Raw genomic sequence first — 17,142 nt, 5'->3', positions numbered from 1 at the left:
AGGTACTGGACATGGCTGTTACAGGACCAGAGAAAAAAAAGCCCCTGGTAGTGTGTAGTTTGTATCTCACAAATCTGACATACATCAAAGAAAGCTGGAGGGCCCGCCTCTCGATGCAGCCCTGAACTGCATGTGTAAACATGGGCTCTGCCCAAGTTTGGATTCTCTGACGTCCGCACAGCCTTGAACTTCAGTCCTTCTCCTGTTGAGAAGGGATTGTTCTGACGATGAAGAGAAAAACCCAGTAGTTCAGGGACACTTGTGAGCTCCTCTTTCTTTTTCGCTAGTGAGCTTGGCTTTGATAACCTGTTCTACCAGACAGAAATCACAGTCCACTCTCATATTGGCTGTACCTGACAGGCTTTTCCCCCTGAACAATTGCACTCAGGGATTTGCTTGGCTTCTTAGATTTCTGTTCACACTAGACCTTTAGTAACTTTAGAATGAGAAAGAACCAATCTATCACCAAAAAGTATTCTCTGCGATAATCAGAGAAGTCTTTTGTGAATTATTATATACTATTGTATCTTTTCTGAATGTATGTGTGTACATGTATACATACATATATATGTAAGTATGTATGTATACATGTACACACATAGATCAGTGGTTCTCAACCTTCCTAATGCTGCAACCCTTTAATATAGTTCCCCATGTTGTGGTAATATTATTTTGTCATGACTTTATAACTGTCATGTTGCTAGTTACGAATCATACTATAAACCCCTGATATGTAGCATATTTGATATGCTACCCACCCCTGTGGGGTTGTGACCCACAGTTTGAGAACCACTGCATGAAATAGAGAAAATATAATATTTATTCATAGTATGCTATATGTGTATTGTGCTAGGGGATTTGCAATGACCCAGCCAATCTTTGTGACTTACAGTCCAGTTGTAGAGCTAAAAACATCCAAGGTGAGGCAGCAGAGATAATTTTATCAAAGAACAGAACGGTGGGGGTGACTTCAGGGATCCAGAGAGAGCTTTCTCTGGGCTCCATCACTAGTCCAGGGATTTAGCGCCTAAGGGAAACTTGATCAATTGTCTCTTAAAGGTCCAGATGAATTTTGAGGAAAGCTTGGAGCTGCAGGCACAAAGATGAGAAGTCCTAAGAGAGGTGAGGCAAGACCTTCCTTGAAAAGAAGCACAGCGGGAGATTCATTGACATAGGGACCCTCCTTAGCTAGGCTTGCTTTCTGTGATTTCAGCTCCCTGAGGTGTGATGGGTAGTAACCTGGGAACATTCAGTAGAAAATTCCAGAAATAAGCATTGTGTGCCACCAGTCCAACCACTTTGGCAGACTCTTCCTGCCACCTCGGATCATTCAATCCGAGTCTTGTGCCATCACTCTGTCTAGTGAATCTGTGCTGTACACACCACCCATTGGGCCATCCCTTGCCCCGTCTTCTCAAATCCTTGATTATCTTGATGTGGAGGTGCCCTTGTTTAAGTGTATCTTGATACTTCATTTAACAGTGGCCATAGCCGGGCAGTGGTGGCGCACGCCTTTAATCCCAGCACTTGGGAGGCAGAGGCAGGCGGATTTCTGAGTTCGAGGCCAGCCTGGTCTACAGAGTGAGTTCCAGGACAGCCAGGGCTACACAGAGAAACCCAGTCTCAAAAAAAAAAAAAAAAAACCAAAAAAAAAACCAAAAAAAAAAACAAAAAAAAAAGTGGCCCTAAAGTGTAAAGAACAGTTATACCCGCAACTGAGATTTGCACTAGGGAAGACCCAAAGTGCTGCCCTTAAAGTGAAAAAGGCTCAAGTTTTTAGGGAAAGAAAAGAAAATCGGTGTACTGAGGCTGCTCAGAGCTGGGTTGCAAACAAACTTCCTCTCAGGAAATTTAGGAAGAAGGAAAAAGAAACTCACGTCTGCTGTTGTACTACCTCTAACTGCAAGAGTTATCACCACCGTGGATAGTGTTGCATTAGATGGAAACCTCATTAAATTTGGTACTCTTCTCGGTTTGAGATGTCCTGTTGCGGAGGCTTGGAACTGATGTGGGTATCGCTGTAATGATACGGTAGACCCGAGAGTATGTAAAGCCAGTGTGGAGGGTTTAAGACTAAGTAGTTTGGCCATTGGTTCTCGGGTAGAGAAAGCATAAACTGGTTTTCTTGTTTTCTACAATCAAAGGTGGTACCAAAAGTTCCTTCCAGAGAGATGGGGTCAGACAGTGAGGGACAGCTCCCTTCGGACATGCTATGCCAGGACAGGTTGTGAGTAGTGGAAAGCTAGCCACTTAGAGACAGCTTGTGGTCTGCTGAAAGCAGCAGGGCGGGTGTTCAAGCCATAAGTCCGGAATGGACTTTTTGGGAGTCAATTCGTAATTTCAGTAATTGAAACCACAGAAGTAGTTAAGGTAGTTGATATACGGGGATAAGAGCAGAGAGCCAAGGGGAAGAAGTACCACAACGCTTAAATACAGCAGGAGAGTCACGCGGAGGGATTTCTGCGGGTTGCAATCATACAGAGTGATTTTTTTATTATTATTATTATTGGAAAGTATATAACTCAGAGAGCTTAGGAATGGGAAGAGAGCAGGTGATGTGGAGATCAGAGTGGGAGGAGAGTCAAGAGATTATGTCAGAGAAGCAAAAGGAGATGATTTAAGGGTACAGTGGCCAGCAGGTCTCAGTGCAGAGAGATGGCATGGCAGGAGATGATGTAAAAGGGTGAGAACCATTGACCCAAGATGTCGCTGCCATGGGTAACCTAGGATGGAGAGGGGCGGAGTCCTAGAGACAGAGGTGTCCTCTTGCTCACTTGAAAGGATACCTGGCCCTCACCAGCAGAGCACCTGATTTTTTTTTTTGGGGGGGGTGGGATGGGGTGGAGTGGGGGCTGACATCTTTGTGATTTCTTTGAGTCCCGTGGTTGGTTCTGGTACACAGCAGTCTGATGTCCTCTTAAGGGAAGAGGAACTCATCATGACACCAGACAGCTTTTGAGGAAGTGGAGCAGTGGCAGCATCCACTGTCCGGGAGTGTCGTGATCCAAAGGAGGGACTAGAAGAGTGTTGTTGTTGTCTGAACCCTGGTGTGAATAGGCAGGCCTCTACAGCCGTTCGTGGGACACTGGACTCTGGCACAGTCCAGTGTGAGGGACCACCAACAGAGTCATGTGAAACCCTTGGGTTAATCGCTAGGGCCAAGGATAACAATTCCTGTCATAGAAATAGCATGCACCTCACAAATAGCTGCAGATGTAGTCAGTCTTACCAGAAAAGGAGGTGGGTTAAAATGTAGTTTCTTACTTCTTGGAGCAACATAGCTTTTCTCAAGCAAGTAATAATCACTATTGGTGCAGGAACATCGATGCTCAGGGGCCATTGCTAATGGGCCTTGGGAGAACTTTGTTGGAAGACAGGTTGGAGCACACGCCAGAGTCTTGAATAGCTCTCTTTAGGGCCAACCATCCTCCTCCTTAGAAGGGTATGGTAAGGAAATAGAGCCAGAATACCATGGGCAAGTGCTAGGTTTGTAATAAGAGATGCTACAGTGGCTTCAGAGGTTGACTTAGACCACCCCTATAGCTTCTATTGAGCCTTACAGTCAGGCCTGTCTCTCCGCATCTGTAGAATGGCTTTTTACAAGGATCTAATGAGTTGATGTAGTCACTAATGTGCTTAGAACCACTTGGTCCTATTGGGTGGATTCCCAGCTGCTCATATGTATGGTTTTTCTTAGGGATACAGATGCAACAGTGAAATATTGGGGATTATCTAACCGTCTATTTAAATGTAGTAACATTTGGTAAATTTACGTCGTCTCTGTAGGTGCAGCATCTCTGGGGCTGTTAGCGCTAACTTAGGAAGAACATTTGATGTCATGGGAAAACTGCATGCTAAATTAAGTTAAGAGAAATCCTTCCCCTTATAAGGAACAGGGCATCTGAGGCTGATAGAGAAAACCCGTAACTATAGATACACACAGAGAGAGGCATGGGAAACTGCCTGTCTCTCTGTGTTCTCAAGTTCTCAGGCTGGTGGAATTACAAGCGATCTTTTTTTCTCCTTTAGCTTAAAGGTGTCTTTGTGGATATCGACTTCTTTACATACATAGACCTACCTATACACATACACATTGACTCACACTACTTTAATCAGGAGAAGTTATTTAAAATAGATGTAACATCCTGAGGTGCCAGATTGAAGCTGGACTGTTTACCCACCAGCTCCTTTCTTGCACTCAGCAGCCCCAGTAGCAATGAGAAAGGAACCAGAAAAGGGGTCTTTTTGAGGAGGACTTGGGAGGAGATAGAACAGTTCTGGATGTCACCAAAGGAAGCAGTTAAGTGTTGATTTTAGCCTGCCTGGGGGAATAGAACTGAGAAGATAGCCAGGGATAGGCAAAGATGGGCATGTGGTTGTGCACCTGCTGGGTAGGAGGGATGGCTGATGCAGCCAGGAAATGCACCTCCTCTGGTGGATGAAGAATGGCTTCTCATCTCTGAGGCGGAGTGAGTGTGTTCATTGCTTTATGGGGATCAAATCACATTCAGGCCAGCAGTGTCAAAGGGTACGACCGGAAGGTCTCCACAAGACTTAGGGTGGATGGGTAAGGAAGACCTCCTATGACTAGAGACAATTATTGAATGGGTGACTAAATCACAAATCCATATTTAGGATACTATAGATTATAAAAGCTGGCTTGTCTTTTTCTTTTTTTCCTTAAACAGCTATAAATACAGTAAGTATTAAATGTTTTTGTCATAGACTGTGCCGCCCCCCCACCCCATCATTTGCTATGGGTGAGGTTCTTTCTCTTCATGGAGAATCAGCGCAGACTGGGTTCTGACACCTGGCTCTCCCTGTCTCAGATTTCATGACTACCCTGCTCCCTGCCCGCCCCAGACCCCACAGTAATCAGAATATCTCAGCGGCCGAGTGTTTCTTGCAGAATGGACTGAGCCAGCACTTTTCACTTCCCGGTCGATTTATGTGCATGCTGCAAGTCGCAAGGGTGCACTTATTAGCCAACATGAAGCCCAGGGTCTAGGTTATATTTTGGGGCCTTCTGTACAGTGGGCTTCCTGTTTTGTGAAGGATCTGTGCAAGTTTGTGTCACCTGGTCACACTTGCAGAATCCTTCTTAAGACTGTTGGGAAGTCATCACTAACCCCATGAAATCTCACTTGTTTATGGCTTAACGCTTCCCGACTTACGTGCGTCAGTAGACAGACGCCACTATTGTGTAAAGCACAGAATGGTTCTTTACCAGGCTCTAAGCAAAAGCAGATCTGGGCATTATCCTTTTGCCCCTTGGATGAGATTTCTAGTGTTTCGTTTTAGATTTATTTTTATTTTTTATTTTATTTTTTGGTTTTTTTGAGACATGGTTTCTCTGTGTAGCCCTGGCTGTCCTGGTACTCACTCTGTAGACCAGGCTAGCCTCGAACTCTCGAACTCAGAAATCCGTCTGCCTCTGCCTCCCAAGTGCTGGGATTAAAGGCGTGCACCACCACCGCTCGGCTATTTTTATTTTTAATTATTTGTGTGGGTATGTACCATGAGTATGTGCCTGAAGAGGCCACAGGTATCACATCCCTCCCTGGAGCAGGAATTACAGGCAGCTATGAGATGCCCGGTGTCGGAGCTGAGACTTCTAACTTAGGTTCTCTGTAAGAGCATCAAGTGTCTTCAACCTACTGAGCCATCCCCACACCTTCTTTGTTTGTGCTGTGTCTGTGTGTTTGTGTTGGAGTGTTAGTAATGTTTATTTAGTCTTTTATTTTTTATTTTACTGTTTTAGTGTAGACTTACTACTTACCTGGTAGGCTACTAGAATTCCTTTGTGGGGCTCATCTTAAATTTTTTTTTTATTTATTTTTTATGTTTTTTTTTCACTACGGTAAGAAATGTAGCCAAAAGTTGTGATCTATCTTGTTTTTGTTGTTATTGATGTTGAGTGTTATGTGAAATTTTACCCTAGTTAAAATGGTTTATTGATTTGTCTTCTCCAACCAGAGGACTCTATCCAGAAGGCTCAGCTGCAGAAAGGGAAGACTGGTGATCTGCTTCCTTGCCCAGCTTTGCAGTCTCTGCTCTTTCCTGGAGCTGGGCCAAGAGGGAATTTCCCATAAAGATAAGGACCAGCCGGGCGGTGGTGGCACTTGCCTTTAATCCCAGTTCTTGGGAGGCAGAGGCAGGCGGATTTCTGAGTTTGAGGCCAGCCTGGTCTATAGAGTGAGTTCCAGGACAGCTAGGGCTACACAGAGAAACCCTGTCTCGAAAAACAACAACAACAACAACAAAAAAAAAAACCCCAAAAACAAAACAATAAGGACCTACACATCTGGGTGGATTTTGTAGTACACACATATTTTTGGAGAGTTTTGTTCTAGACAGTTCACTTTTCTTTTGACATTATTGCAGGTGTAAAAGAAAGTTTTAAAGCAGAACAGAGAATTCCCATTCTTGGCTGGAGCAAAGGCTCAGTGGTTAAGAGCATTGATTGCTCTTCCGGAGGACCTGAGTTCGATTCTCTCATGGCAGCCCAAGGCTATACGACACTCCAGTTCCAGGGGATCTGGCACCCTCACACACACACACATACATGCAGGCAGAATACCAGTGTACATAAAATAAAAATAGATCATTAAAAAAATTCCTGTCTTCATCTGTAGTCATTTTTGCTACATATATGTGTGTTGTACACACATGTGCATATACATACCACGTGCTTGCCCATGTTTCTCATTAAGGCTTACTTATTTAAAAAAAAATTTAAATAGCAAGACAGGGTTTTACCATGTAGCTCATGATGGCCTCAAACTTACCTTCCACAGCATTCTTGCCTCTGCCTCCTCAGTGCTGGGATTGGAGGTGTGCTTTTCCATCCTAGCTCCTTACCCTATTTGAGAATTGAGGCGCCATGCCTCCCTCCTCCTGTGTCCAAGCATGTCTTCTAACAGACTTTATCCCATGTAAGCATGCCAGGCATAGGCTCCCGTTAACCCATCCTCAGGCCACATCCAGATTTTGCCAGTTGTCTCTCTTATGCTCCTTATAGGAAAAGCAAACCACAGAGGTTTGCTACATGCGTTTGTCTCTTCTCCCCAGTCACCTTCAATCTGAAACACTTTTCGATGTGTTCTTCCGTTACGGCATTGATGTTTCTGAAGAGCGTAGGATGACCCGTAGACCTCCCTCAATCTGGGTTCATCCGATGTTCCTTGTTGATTAGAATGCTTTTGACAGGGAGACAGTGTAGTGTTCCTCTCAGAGTATCCCACCAGGAATTGCACGACGTCTGTCTGTCCCACTGATTAAGCTGGTATCTGCCTGGCCTCCCTCTGCTGTAAGTTTCCTGTTTTCTTCTTCAGTAAGAGGCTGTGAGGGAAACTCAGATTTTAAAATCATTCTTCCTTTAGTGTGAGTGTCCACTGTTTATCCCCTGGATGGATTATTATTAGGGTGATGGTCACGGAAGGATAGGTGATTTCTGGACTCGACAGTCTTGTTTTGTTTGTTTTTGGTGTATGCATTTATTCTTTAGGTTTCTACCCAGAGGAAGAACTTTGCTGTCACATCTGTTTGTTTGTTTGCATGGAATTGTGAATTCTTATTTTATGCATCATGTGTCAACCCTTTGCTTTTACTTTGTTCCAGACGTCCCAGGTGTGGCTGACAGGAGCCCCTCCAGCTCACTGTCCACCTGAGACGTCAGCTCACAGTGCTTTTTAATGAAGGATGGCTCCGAGCTCGTCTTACACTCTTCCTGCTTCAGCCTAAGAGCTGGCCACGTATCCAAAGGCTGTTCCAGTTCTGTTGGCCAGGCATCTTTTAGAATGTGAGGGATGAGGGGGGGATGTGTTCATGGGCCGGTTATCTTCATTCTCTCAATGTGTTACAATTTCTCTCACGACCTTAGTTTTTTTTTATTTTTAATCCATCCCTTTATTAATCAGCTATCACATCTTGGTTGTCAAAGAGAGGTGAGTCATATGGAGGCTGATCTCATATGTTCGCAGCTGAGACACATGAGTCAACAAGTCAGTCAATCACAGCATCCGGGTGACCTGAATTGCTGCCTTTGACCATGTATGGACCTAATAACAACTTTAAGCTTACCTTGTGACAGTTCCATCTTGGTTAGTTTGGGTCTCATGTTCCAACTGGTCAAAGTCACCCCCACCCCCGACCCCTACGCCAATTCTACTTTTAGTTTTTTCCTGTTAACTTTCTTTGCCCTGCATGGTGACGTGTAACTTCTTGCTGCCGTCCCCCAAGTTGTTGACTTAAATGAGTGTGATAGATACAAGACAGCATCAGGTCAGTGGGTGCCTCAGCCGCCATGATGCCTAGAAGCGATGACATCCATCCACTTGCTGTGGAGTCACGCAGACCTTATCATTTGAAAGATCTTGTTCCTGAGATGGAAAACTTCAGGGAACCTGATTGGACTCTCTTAGCTGCATTTCTCAGTTCCCCGAGTCTATGCTTGGTTTATTTTATTATGTGTGTTCTCACTGGCTGTGTGCCGAGGAACTCCCCCTCTTCTGAGGGGTTTTCCTCACTCAGTGGAAGCTGTTTAAACCTAGGAGAATTTGCAACTTCTAATCACTTAGGGTTTCTCTGTGTAATATCCCTGGCTGTCCTGGATTCACTTTGTAGACCAGGCTGTCCCGGAACTCAAAGAGATCCGCCTGCCTCTGCCTTTTAAATGCTCGGATTAAAGGTGTGCACTGCCACGCCCAGCCCATTCTTTTAACTTGGATGTTCTCACTTTATCCAAGAATGATAGGCACATACATCATGCAGTTCCCTTGTCTGGCTTTGGAAGGCACTGTACTGTACACACCATGCTTATTTGCGGTCCCCTCCTCAGGAGAACATGCGTGTTCCCTAGCATCCGCCATCTTGTAGCTTCACTTTAAATAATGGGCGAGCGAGTGAGCGGGTGCATTTCCAGGCCCTACAGTTTTTAGATCATGCCCTTTTCAGTTTCCAAGTTTATTATTATTGCACATGTATGATGCATGTGCAGGCATGTGTGTGACGGTGGATTGGCACAGTGTGGTGCACATGTGCGTGAAGTCAGAGAATAACTTAGGAGTTGGTTTTGTCCTCCTACCTTTGGTTCTGGGGAGTGAAGAGTGAGTGCTTTTAACCACTGGGCCATCTCTCTGGACCCTACACGCCTATTTTATTTCTATTTCTTCTCTTTTCTTTTAATTTTACATGGACTCGAGTACAGGTACCCAAGGAAGCCAGAGGTGCCAGATTTCTAGAAGCTGGCAGTTGTAAGCTGCCTGATGAGGGGATTGTGAGCCCAGCTTGGGTCTTAGGTCCTTCCCAGAGCAGTGAGCTTTCTTAACCACTAGGCCATCTCTTTGGTCCCACTAGGCCCCTTCCTTCTTGAAAAGAAACCAGGACATTGGCCCTGCCGTCCCTGGCTCTCTGTGGCTTCTCTGGTCACATGATCTCTTCTAGCTGTCAGATGCTATGTAAATAAATAAATAAAGAGGGGCCACTTTGGGTTCTCCTGTTTGGACTGGTAGGTATGAGCAGTGCCTGATCTTGAAACAGTCTCTGGGTCCATGAAGATCTAATGCAAATATTGGCTGTCAACATGCTTTGCTGTTGTCTTCTTGACAACAGACATCCAAGGAAAATGTCCACAGAGTGGCTAAGAACACAGATCCTACAACAACCATCTGGTTTTGTCATTTAGGCTATCTCAGTGTTACATCTCTGAAATGGGTATAAGAATAGCACCCAACCTAGAGTGGTTATGAGTATGCCTGTTGGTATCACCTCCATGCCTAACTCAGTAAGTGATGGCCTTTATTAAGGCTTTAAAAAAGCTTTGGGGAAACATAGGCACAAGAGAGGAAATAAAATCACCCATAACCCCACCTTCTCGAATTTACCATCCTAAAAGTTTTCATAGAAGTATATGATGATGGCTTTATGTTCAGCAACACATACTTTACTCAGTTTGCACCTGATCGGCTCCCAGTGCTTGCAAATGGTTTCTTTAGCGTCATCAGCCTTATAATGCGTTGAATTCCACGAACAGTGATACGCTTAGTTTTTGCCTGATTATTTCCATCTCTCCTCTTTTCTGTCATAAATCTTATTATGAACAATTTCATATGTCCACACATCTCCTGGGTGGTTTCCTTAGAATAAATTCCTAGAATGGAGAAATTGCTGAGTCAAAACATGTCGGCAGCCTGTGCTGTGCACTGCCTGAGTCCCAGGAGAAGGGTGATCCTTACATTTCTCCCTAGAGCAGGGCAAGGAGTCCCCAGAGAACCAGGCATCTTTGCCTGCTGGCTGACTTCTCTGGTGATGCCCTGCAGGTTATCCACAGAGGCAACAGTTTCTCTTGCTGTCTCTATTCTCTTTGTTTGTTTTTTTTTTTTCCTTGCTTTCCCCTTTGTTTCCCTTCTTGGTTTTCTGCCAAACAGCCCCTTGTGAAAGGACCGCCTAATTAACCCTGTGCTAATTAACAATTTAAAATTACACAGTGTGACTGTTCATGTTTAATTCGCTGGGAGCTGAAGCAGCAGCAGGAGCCCCCTCCCCTTCCTTAGACTCACACCCCCCTCCCCAGCCTACCAGAACTGTGGCGTTTCATTCATCTCTCCCTCCTCCCCCTGTCTCCTTCGTGGAATAAGACAGAACTTTCCTTACAGCACCCTTTCAGTTTAAAGAGAGAGACAGTTGCCAAGATGAGTGTGGTGGACCTGGTAGCGTTTTATCCTTCTAAAGCAATCTTTCAAAGAGGTTGATATTTCCAAAATTGCAATGAGCTTTAAAACAGGGAACTGCAATATTTACACACACACACACACACACACACACACACACACACACACCTACCTTTGTATTGGGGGATTCTTAAGGTGTTAGAATTCTTGTGCGCTGAATACTTCTCAAATGGCAGATTTCAATGCTAAGCAGAGCAAAGGAGCGAGCAACCGTGTATGTGTGCAAATGCTTGCTGGATCACTTCCGCATCTACGCTCGAATTTTGTCATTGGAAAGATGTGCTTAATAAAAATCTGAACTGAATTTCTAAACAAATAGCATCGAGTGTAGTATTGAGGTCATTGAAAGGGAACCTGGAGGGGGGAGTGGTTAGGGGGAAGAAGAATTGGCCTGCAGGAAGGGTTGAGAGATCCGGGTGAGCCTGTGGGATAGGGTCAGGGCTTGAGGGGCGGGCTAGGGGGCTGAGGAAAGGTTTGTGAATGCTGAGTGGCAGGGCTTCCCGTGAAAGTGTGGGGGACCCACTTGGTTCCCAGGCCGCCCTCTGTAACTGAAGAGCATTGATTTTACGGGAAACCATGTTTACAGACAGAGTGCTGATCGACCTGCCGAGTTGACTTCTGCCTCCTTAAGTAAGAACTACCTTTTTCTTATTGACTGGCTGATAAACAGAGCAAGCACGCTGGGTGGGAGAGTAGTGGATGCCCCGAGGCCCATGAGCTGCCAGACTGGGCAGGATGAAGAGATTGCCTCACGTCAGCACACCCCCACCCCCCCTTCGCCTGTCTATTCCTTCTTCCTGCATCTGCTAGGGTCTGAGGCAGAGGACGCATGCCGCCTTCCCGGCTGCATGGAAACCAGGCACAGACAGGCTGGTCGTCTGGTGAAGATGCCGTGGAAATAGCATTTCAAGTATTAATTCAGGTTCCCAGGGATGATGTGGACCTAGTTCTGTTTGGGGTGGGGTGTGAACCAGGAGCCTGCGTTTCTCAGGGCAGTGCTATTCATTCAGCTCCTCAAAAAGTTTCGCTTGCAGTCAGTGGTCAGTGTGTATGGAAGAGAAGCTCTAATACAGGCAGCCTGGGCCTGGAAACTGGGCTCTCTTTCCCACCTGTGTCTTTATGGACCATCATCTTCCTGGGACTGACTCCCCAGACCCAGTGTCCCCAGCTGTCTGTCTGTCAGAATTAGTCACCAGCTTGGGAGTAGGGAACAAATTAAGGGAAGTTTTGTTTCTTTTTTTCCCTCCACCCTTGAGTTTTTGTTGTATTCTGTTTTTAAAGTCCCAGCCCCTTAGCTGGCCAGTTCATGGAGGAGGAAGAAGAGAGCCCGGCAAGCAAAGCCCACCAATTAATTGGTAAATGCTAGCAGGTTTTTCTGGCCCGGCCCAGGCTGGAGAGGAGATTGGCTTTGCTGTCAATAAACAAGTCCCTGGTGCAGCATCAAAGCTGTTCTTCTTCATCAATCGTGGCCTCCCCTTCCCGCATGTTCCTGTAACTTACCAAGCATTTATGACATTGATTTTACAATCGGGCTGTTAACCCTCCCGCCCCCTTCAGACCTGCCATCCTTTTGGGCTTGAACTGTCAATCAGGTGTCAGCTAGCCAATCAGGGACGTCCTTAAGAAGAGCCTCCCCAGATTCTCACCTAGATGCCTTATGGGAAGTCCTGTTTCATCTGCCACTGGGGTTGGTTTAGTGCGGCGATTTGTTTCAAGCTAACAAGTCTTTTTCTAAGGCATACAGAACTTTACCATCACAGAGGCATAGGTTATCAGTCGACTGGACAAATTCGTACGTGCGAGCCTTAAACCAATCATGGCACATCCGTTCGGAGAAGTGATTTCTTTGGAGGCTTCTGCAAGCCTGCCTTCTCCTCCTTTTCCCGAGGGGGAGCTGTTGGCTCACTATGCAGTCAAGCCTGGAGAAATAGAAAACAAGGAAGCCAAGGTTGGCAGGAGATGGAGGGAGATGAAACTTAGCCAAATGCTTTGTCTGCTGCGTATGAATGAGTTAGATGGCAGAGCAGGGCACAGATGGCTTGGGGTCTGGTAAAAGAGAGGTGCTGAGCCACCTGTAGGAGAACGGCAGCAAGGCGATAACCACCCCCGTGGTGATGGTGCAGGAGCCAGGCAGCCTGTGATCTGTTGCTACCTTCCCCAGGGACATGCGCTCTCAGAGGGCAAGTTCAGCTCAGTAGCACTCTGGAGTCGGAAACGGAAAAGCCCCAGGGCTGAAGGACAGCTGCCGGGGTAGCAGCTAATAACTAAGAGGCAGCTGTGGAAGCCGGCCTTGCTAAGCCCAGCTGCTGTCTCTGCCTTCTCTAGGGGAAACCCACCCCATGCGTGGCGCATGGCGAACGGGCTCCCTGCAGATGGGCTGAGGTATTGCTCCCCAAGGAGGCATTGGCCCATTGAAAGTCTGGCCTGTCTCATCCTTGGTGCCTTCCTAGTTTCATTGTGAAGTCTGCTGAGCTCCAGACAAGGAAGCTTTTCTGGTTTGGGATGGAGATGGGAATTTGGGGTGTCTTCTCTTCGGTTTGATGCTCAGAGTCGTGGCACCCAGTCTCTGTTGAGATTTACCCTGTAAGGTTTACTGCTTGGGGAATGTGACTTTTGATGTTTCTGAGACCTGAAGGGGAGGGATGTGGTCGTTGTCCCCCTTACGATGTACCTAAGCCTTTACCTTTGCCCTCTGAACCCTGTAGACCTTTGAACTTTACCAAACCTGACCCACGGGCATTGAAAAGTACCTCTAATTTCTCTACATCACTGGACACGTCTCAGTTTGCCAGTCTCTTTCTGAAGGTGGCCACAGCTTCTTCTCCTTATTCCCCCCTGGTGTCCCGCCCCAACCCCCAGCGCTATCTATCTGATACAGATGACTTCATGTACGTTATCTGTATGCAGGAGGGCCCTTCTGTGACCTCTTCCACCATGGCTCCCTGCCCAGCCTGTCTTGAGGCCCTGATGGCATAGAGTGTGGAAATTCCAATTCTAACTGTAGATTGACAGATAGTGTGAAGTCTAAGGGGCGTGTCCCTGACCACTTTTTCCCATTTCCCACTTGCTGCATGGACCCGGCTGTGTCGTCCATGGTACCTCTTGCCCTCTCTGTACTGTACTGTGCAGGGCCATGTCCCCCAGTCTGCCCTCTGCCCTGCAAGCTTTGTGTTGTGGGTGTGGACAGAAGCTTCTTAGAGCACCCCATTGGGGGGACTTTAGCCTCGGCCCTCCTAACCTCTTTCCTTTCTCTCTCTCTTTCCCCTCTCTCCCTCCTCCCCCCTTGCCTCCGCCCTTCAGGTCCGATCCGTACTGGGTGCAATGAAAGCTCCACGCAGGCCTTACCATGGAAGGCTGTGACTCGCCCGTCGTCTCGGGGAAGGACAATGGGTGCGGCATCCCTCAGCACCGGCAATGGACTGAACTCAACAGCACCCACCTCCCCGACAAACCCAGTAGCATGGAGCAGCCCACAGGCGAGAGCCATGGGCCCCTGGACAGCCTGAGGGCCCCCTTCAATGAGCGCCTGGCGGACAGCAGCACCTCCGCTGGGCCGCCAGCCGAGCCCGCCAGCAAGGAGGTCAGCTGCAACGAGTGCTCAGCCTCCTTTTCCAGCCTCCAGACCTACATGGAGCACCACTGCCCTGGCACGCATCCCCCGCCGCAGGCCCTGCGAGAGGAGAGCGCCAGCGACACCAGCGAGGAGGGCGAGGAGGAGAGCGATGTGGAGAACCTGGCCGGGGAAATCGTCTACCAGCCAGATGGCTCCGCATACATTGTTGAGAGCCTGAGCCAGCTGGCCCAGAGCGGGGCCACGTGTGGCAGCAGCAGCAGCAGCAGCAGTGGCAGCAGCGGCAGCGGGGCCGTCCCCTCTCTCTTCCTGAACTCTCTCCCCGGGGTGGGGGGGAAACAAGGGGACCCTTCGTGTGCTGCCCCTGTGTACCCCCAGATCATCAACACCTTCCACATAGCCTCATCCTTCGGGAAATGGTTTGAGGGCTCAGACCAGGCCTTCCCGAATACCTCAGCCCTGGCGGGGCTCAGCCCTGTCCTGCACAGCTTCCGCGTTTTTGACGTGCGACACAAAAGCAACAAGGATTACCTGAACAGTGATGGTTCTGCCAAAAGCTCCTGCGTATCCAAAGATGTTCCCAACAATGTGGACCTGTCCAAATTCGATGGCTTTGTGCTCTACGGCAAGAGGAAACCCATTCTGATGTGTTTCCTGTGCAAACTCTCCTTTGGGTATGTCCGTTCGTTTGTGACCCACGCGGTGCACGACCATCGAATGACCCTGAGCGAAGAGGAGCGGAAACTTCTTAGCAATAAGAACATCTCCGCTATCGTCCAAGGCATTGGCAAAGACAAGGAACCCCTTGTAAGTTTTCTGGAACCAAAAACCAAAAACGTTCAGCACCCTTTAGTTTCCACAGCTAACCTCATAGGCCCCGGACACAGTTTTTACGGTAAATTTAGTGGCATCCGAATGGAAGGGGAGGAAGCCCTCCCAGCCGTAGCAGCTGCTGGCCCTGAGCAGCCCCAGGCTGGTCTCTTGACCCCCAGCACACTCTTGAACCTTGGCGGGCTTACCAGCTCGGTCCTGAAGACCCCCATTACCTCAGTCCCCCTGGGGCCTCTGGCTTCTAGTCCTACCAAATCCTCAGAGGGCAAGGACTCTGGGGCAGCTGAAGGAGATAAGCAAGAAGTGGGGGACCAGGACTGCTTCTCCGAGAAAGTAGAGCCAGCCGAGGAAGAGGAGGCAGAAGAGGAGGAAGAGGAGGAGGAAGAGGCGGAGGAGGAGGAGGAAGAGGAGGAAGAAGAGGAAGAAGAGGAGGAGGAGGGCTGCAAAGGACTCTTTCCAAATGAGCTGGAGGAGGAACTGGAGGACAGGCCCCCCGAGGAGTCTGGGGCCCCGGCAGCTGGTAGCAGCAAAAAGGACCTTGCTCTCTCAAACCAAAGCATTTCTAACTCCCCCTTAATGCCTAATGTGCTCCAGACCCTGTCCAGGGGCACAGCTTCTACTACTTCTAACTCTGCTTCTAACTTTGCTGTCTTTGATGGTGCGAACCGGAGGGGTTGTTTAAGCTTTAACAGTGAGGGCGTCAGGGCCAACGTGGCAGAGGGCAGGAGGCTGGACTTCGCTGACGAAAGTGCCAATAAAGACAGTGCCACAGCACCAGAACCAAATGAAAGCACAGAGGGCGACGATGGGGGTTTTGTCCCTCATCACCAGCACGCTGGCTCCCTCTGCGAGCTTGGGGTCGGGGAGTGCCCCTCAGGTAGCGGTGTGGAGTGCCCCAAATGTGACACGGTCCTGGGCTCCTCACGCTCGCTGGGTGGCCACATGACCATGATGCATTCTCGCAACTCGTGTAAGACCCTCAAGTGCCCCAAGTGCAACTGGCACTACAAGTACCAGCAGACACTGGAGGCACACATGAAGGAGAAGCACCCGGAGCCGGGGGGCTCCTGCGTCTACTGCAAAAGCGGGCAGCCCCACCCGCGGTTGGCACGAGGCGAGAGCTACACGTGTGGTTACAAGCCTTTCCGCTGCGAGGTCTGTAACTACTCCACAACTACCAAAGGCAACCTCAGTATTCATATGCAGTCCGACAAACATCTCAACAACATGCAGAACCTGCAGAACGGAGGGGGCGAGCAGGTCTTCAGTCACAGCGCCGGGGCCGCCGCGGCCGCCGCAGCCGCTGCCGCAGCCGCCGCCAACATCGGTAGCTCCTGCGGTGCCCCCTCACCCACCAAACCAAAAACCAAACCCACGTGGCGGTGTGAGGTGTGCGATTACGAGACCAACGTGGCCCGGAACCTCCGCATTCACATGACCAGTGAGAAACACATGCACAACATGATGCTGCTTCAACAGAACATGACACAGATCCAGCACAACCGCCACCTGGGCCTCGGCAGCCTCCCCTCGCCCGCCGAGGCCGAGCTCTACCAGTACTACCTGGCCCAGAACATGAACCTGCCCAACCTGAAGATGGACAATGCCGCTTCGGATGCCCAGTTCATGATGAGTGGATTCCAGCTGGATCCTACAGGGCCCATGGCCGCCATGACGCCTGCTCTAGGTGAGGCTAACCCCTTCCCTTCCGGCTTGTGTGTTTTAACCATAGGGGTTTCCCAGGGGTGGAAGCATGTAGAATAGTTTGGGGCAGGCCCGTGTGTGTGAATTGGTTTTGATTTTTTTTTATCTCCTCAAAAAAAATTTTTTTTAATGGAAATGTCTCACAATCCAGTGTCGTCCCCCCCCCCATTGCTCCTCGCACCCCATGTATACATAATGAAGATTTTATACATCGGACAGAGCTGCAATTGTACTCTGGTTATGTAGGGCCAGGATTAAAACTTGAGTGTTGGTTGCTTCTAGTTTTTTTTTTTTTTTTTTTTTTTT

At 48.3% G+C, this 17,142-nt stretch overlaps 1 protein-coding gene across 1 annotated transcript in view; it reads left to right on the top strand.

Annotated features, from left to right (window-relative positions):
• Positions 1 to 14,045: 14,045 nt before the first annotated feature.
• Zfhx3 (zinc finger homeobox 3) overlaps positions 14,046 to 17,142 on the top strand; it is a 166,820-nt gene continuing 163,723 nt past the window's right edge. Inside the window, exon 1 of the mRNA XM_028768699.1 lies at positions 14,046 to 16,819. Within this exon, the coding sequence (XP_028624532.1) occupies positions 14,077 to 16,819 (2,743 nt within the window). The 5' untranslated portion in view covers positions 14,046 to 14,076. The remainder of the gene's footprint in view (positions 16,820 to 17,142) is intronic.

This window comes from Grammomys surdaster, unplaced genomic scaffold, assembly GCF_004785775.1.
Source record: "Grammomys surdaster isolate TR1022 unplaced genomic scaffold, NIH_TR_1.0 187, whole genome shotgun sequence".
Lineage (NCBI taxonomy): Eukaryota > Metazoa > Chordata > Mammalia > Rodentia > Muridae > Grammomys > Grammomys surdaster.
Note: the sequence above shows the minus strand (reverse complement) of the source record. Positions and strands in the feature narration are given on the sequence as shown.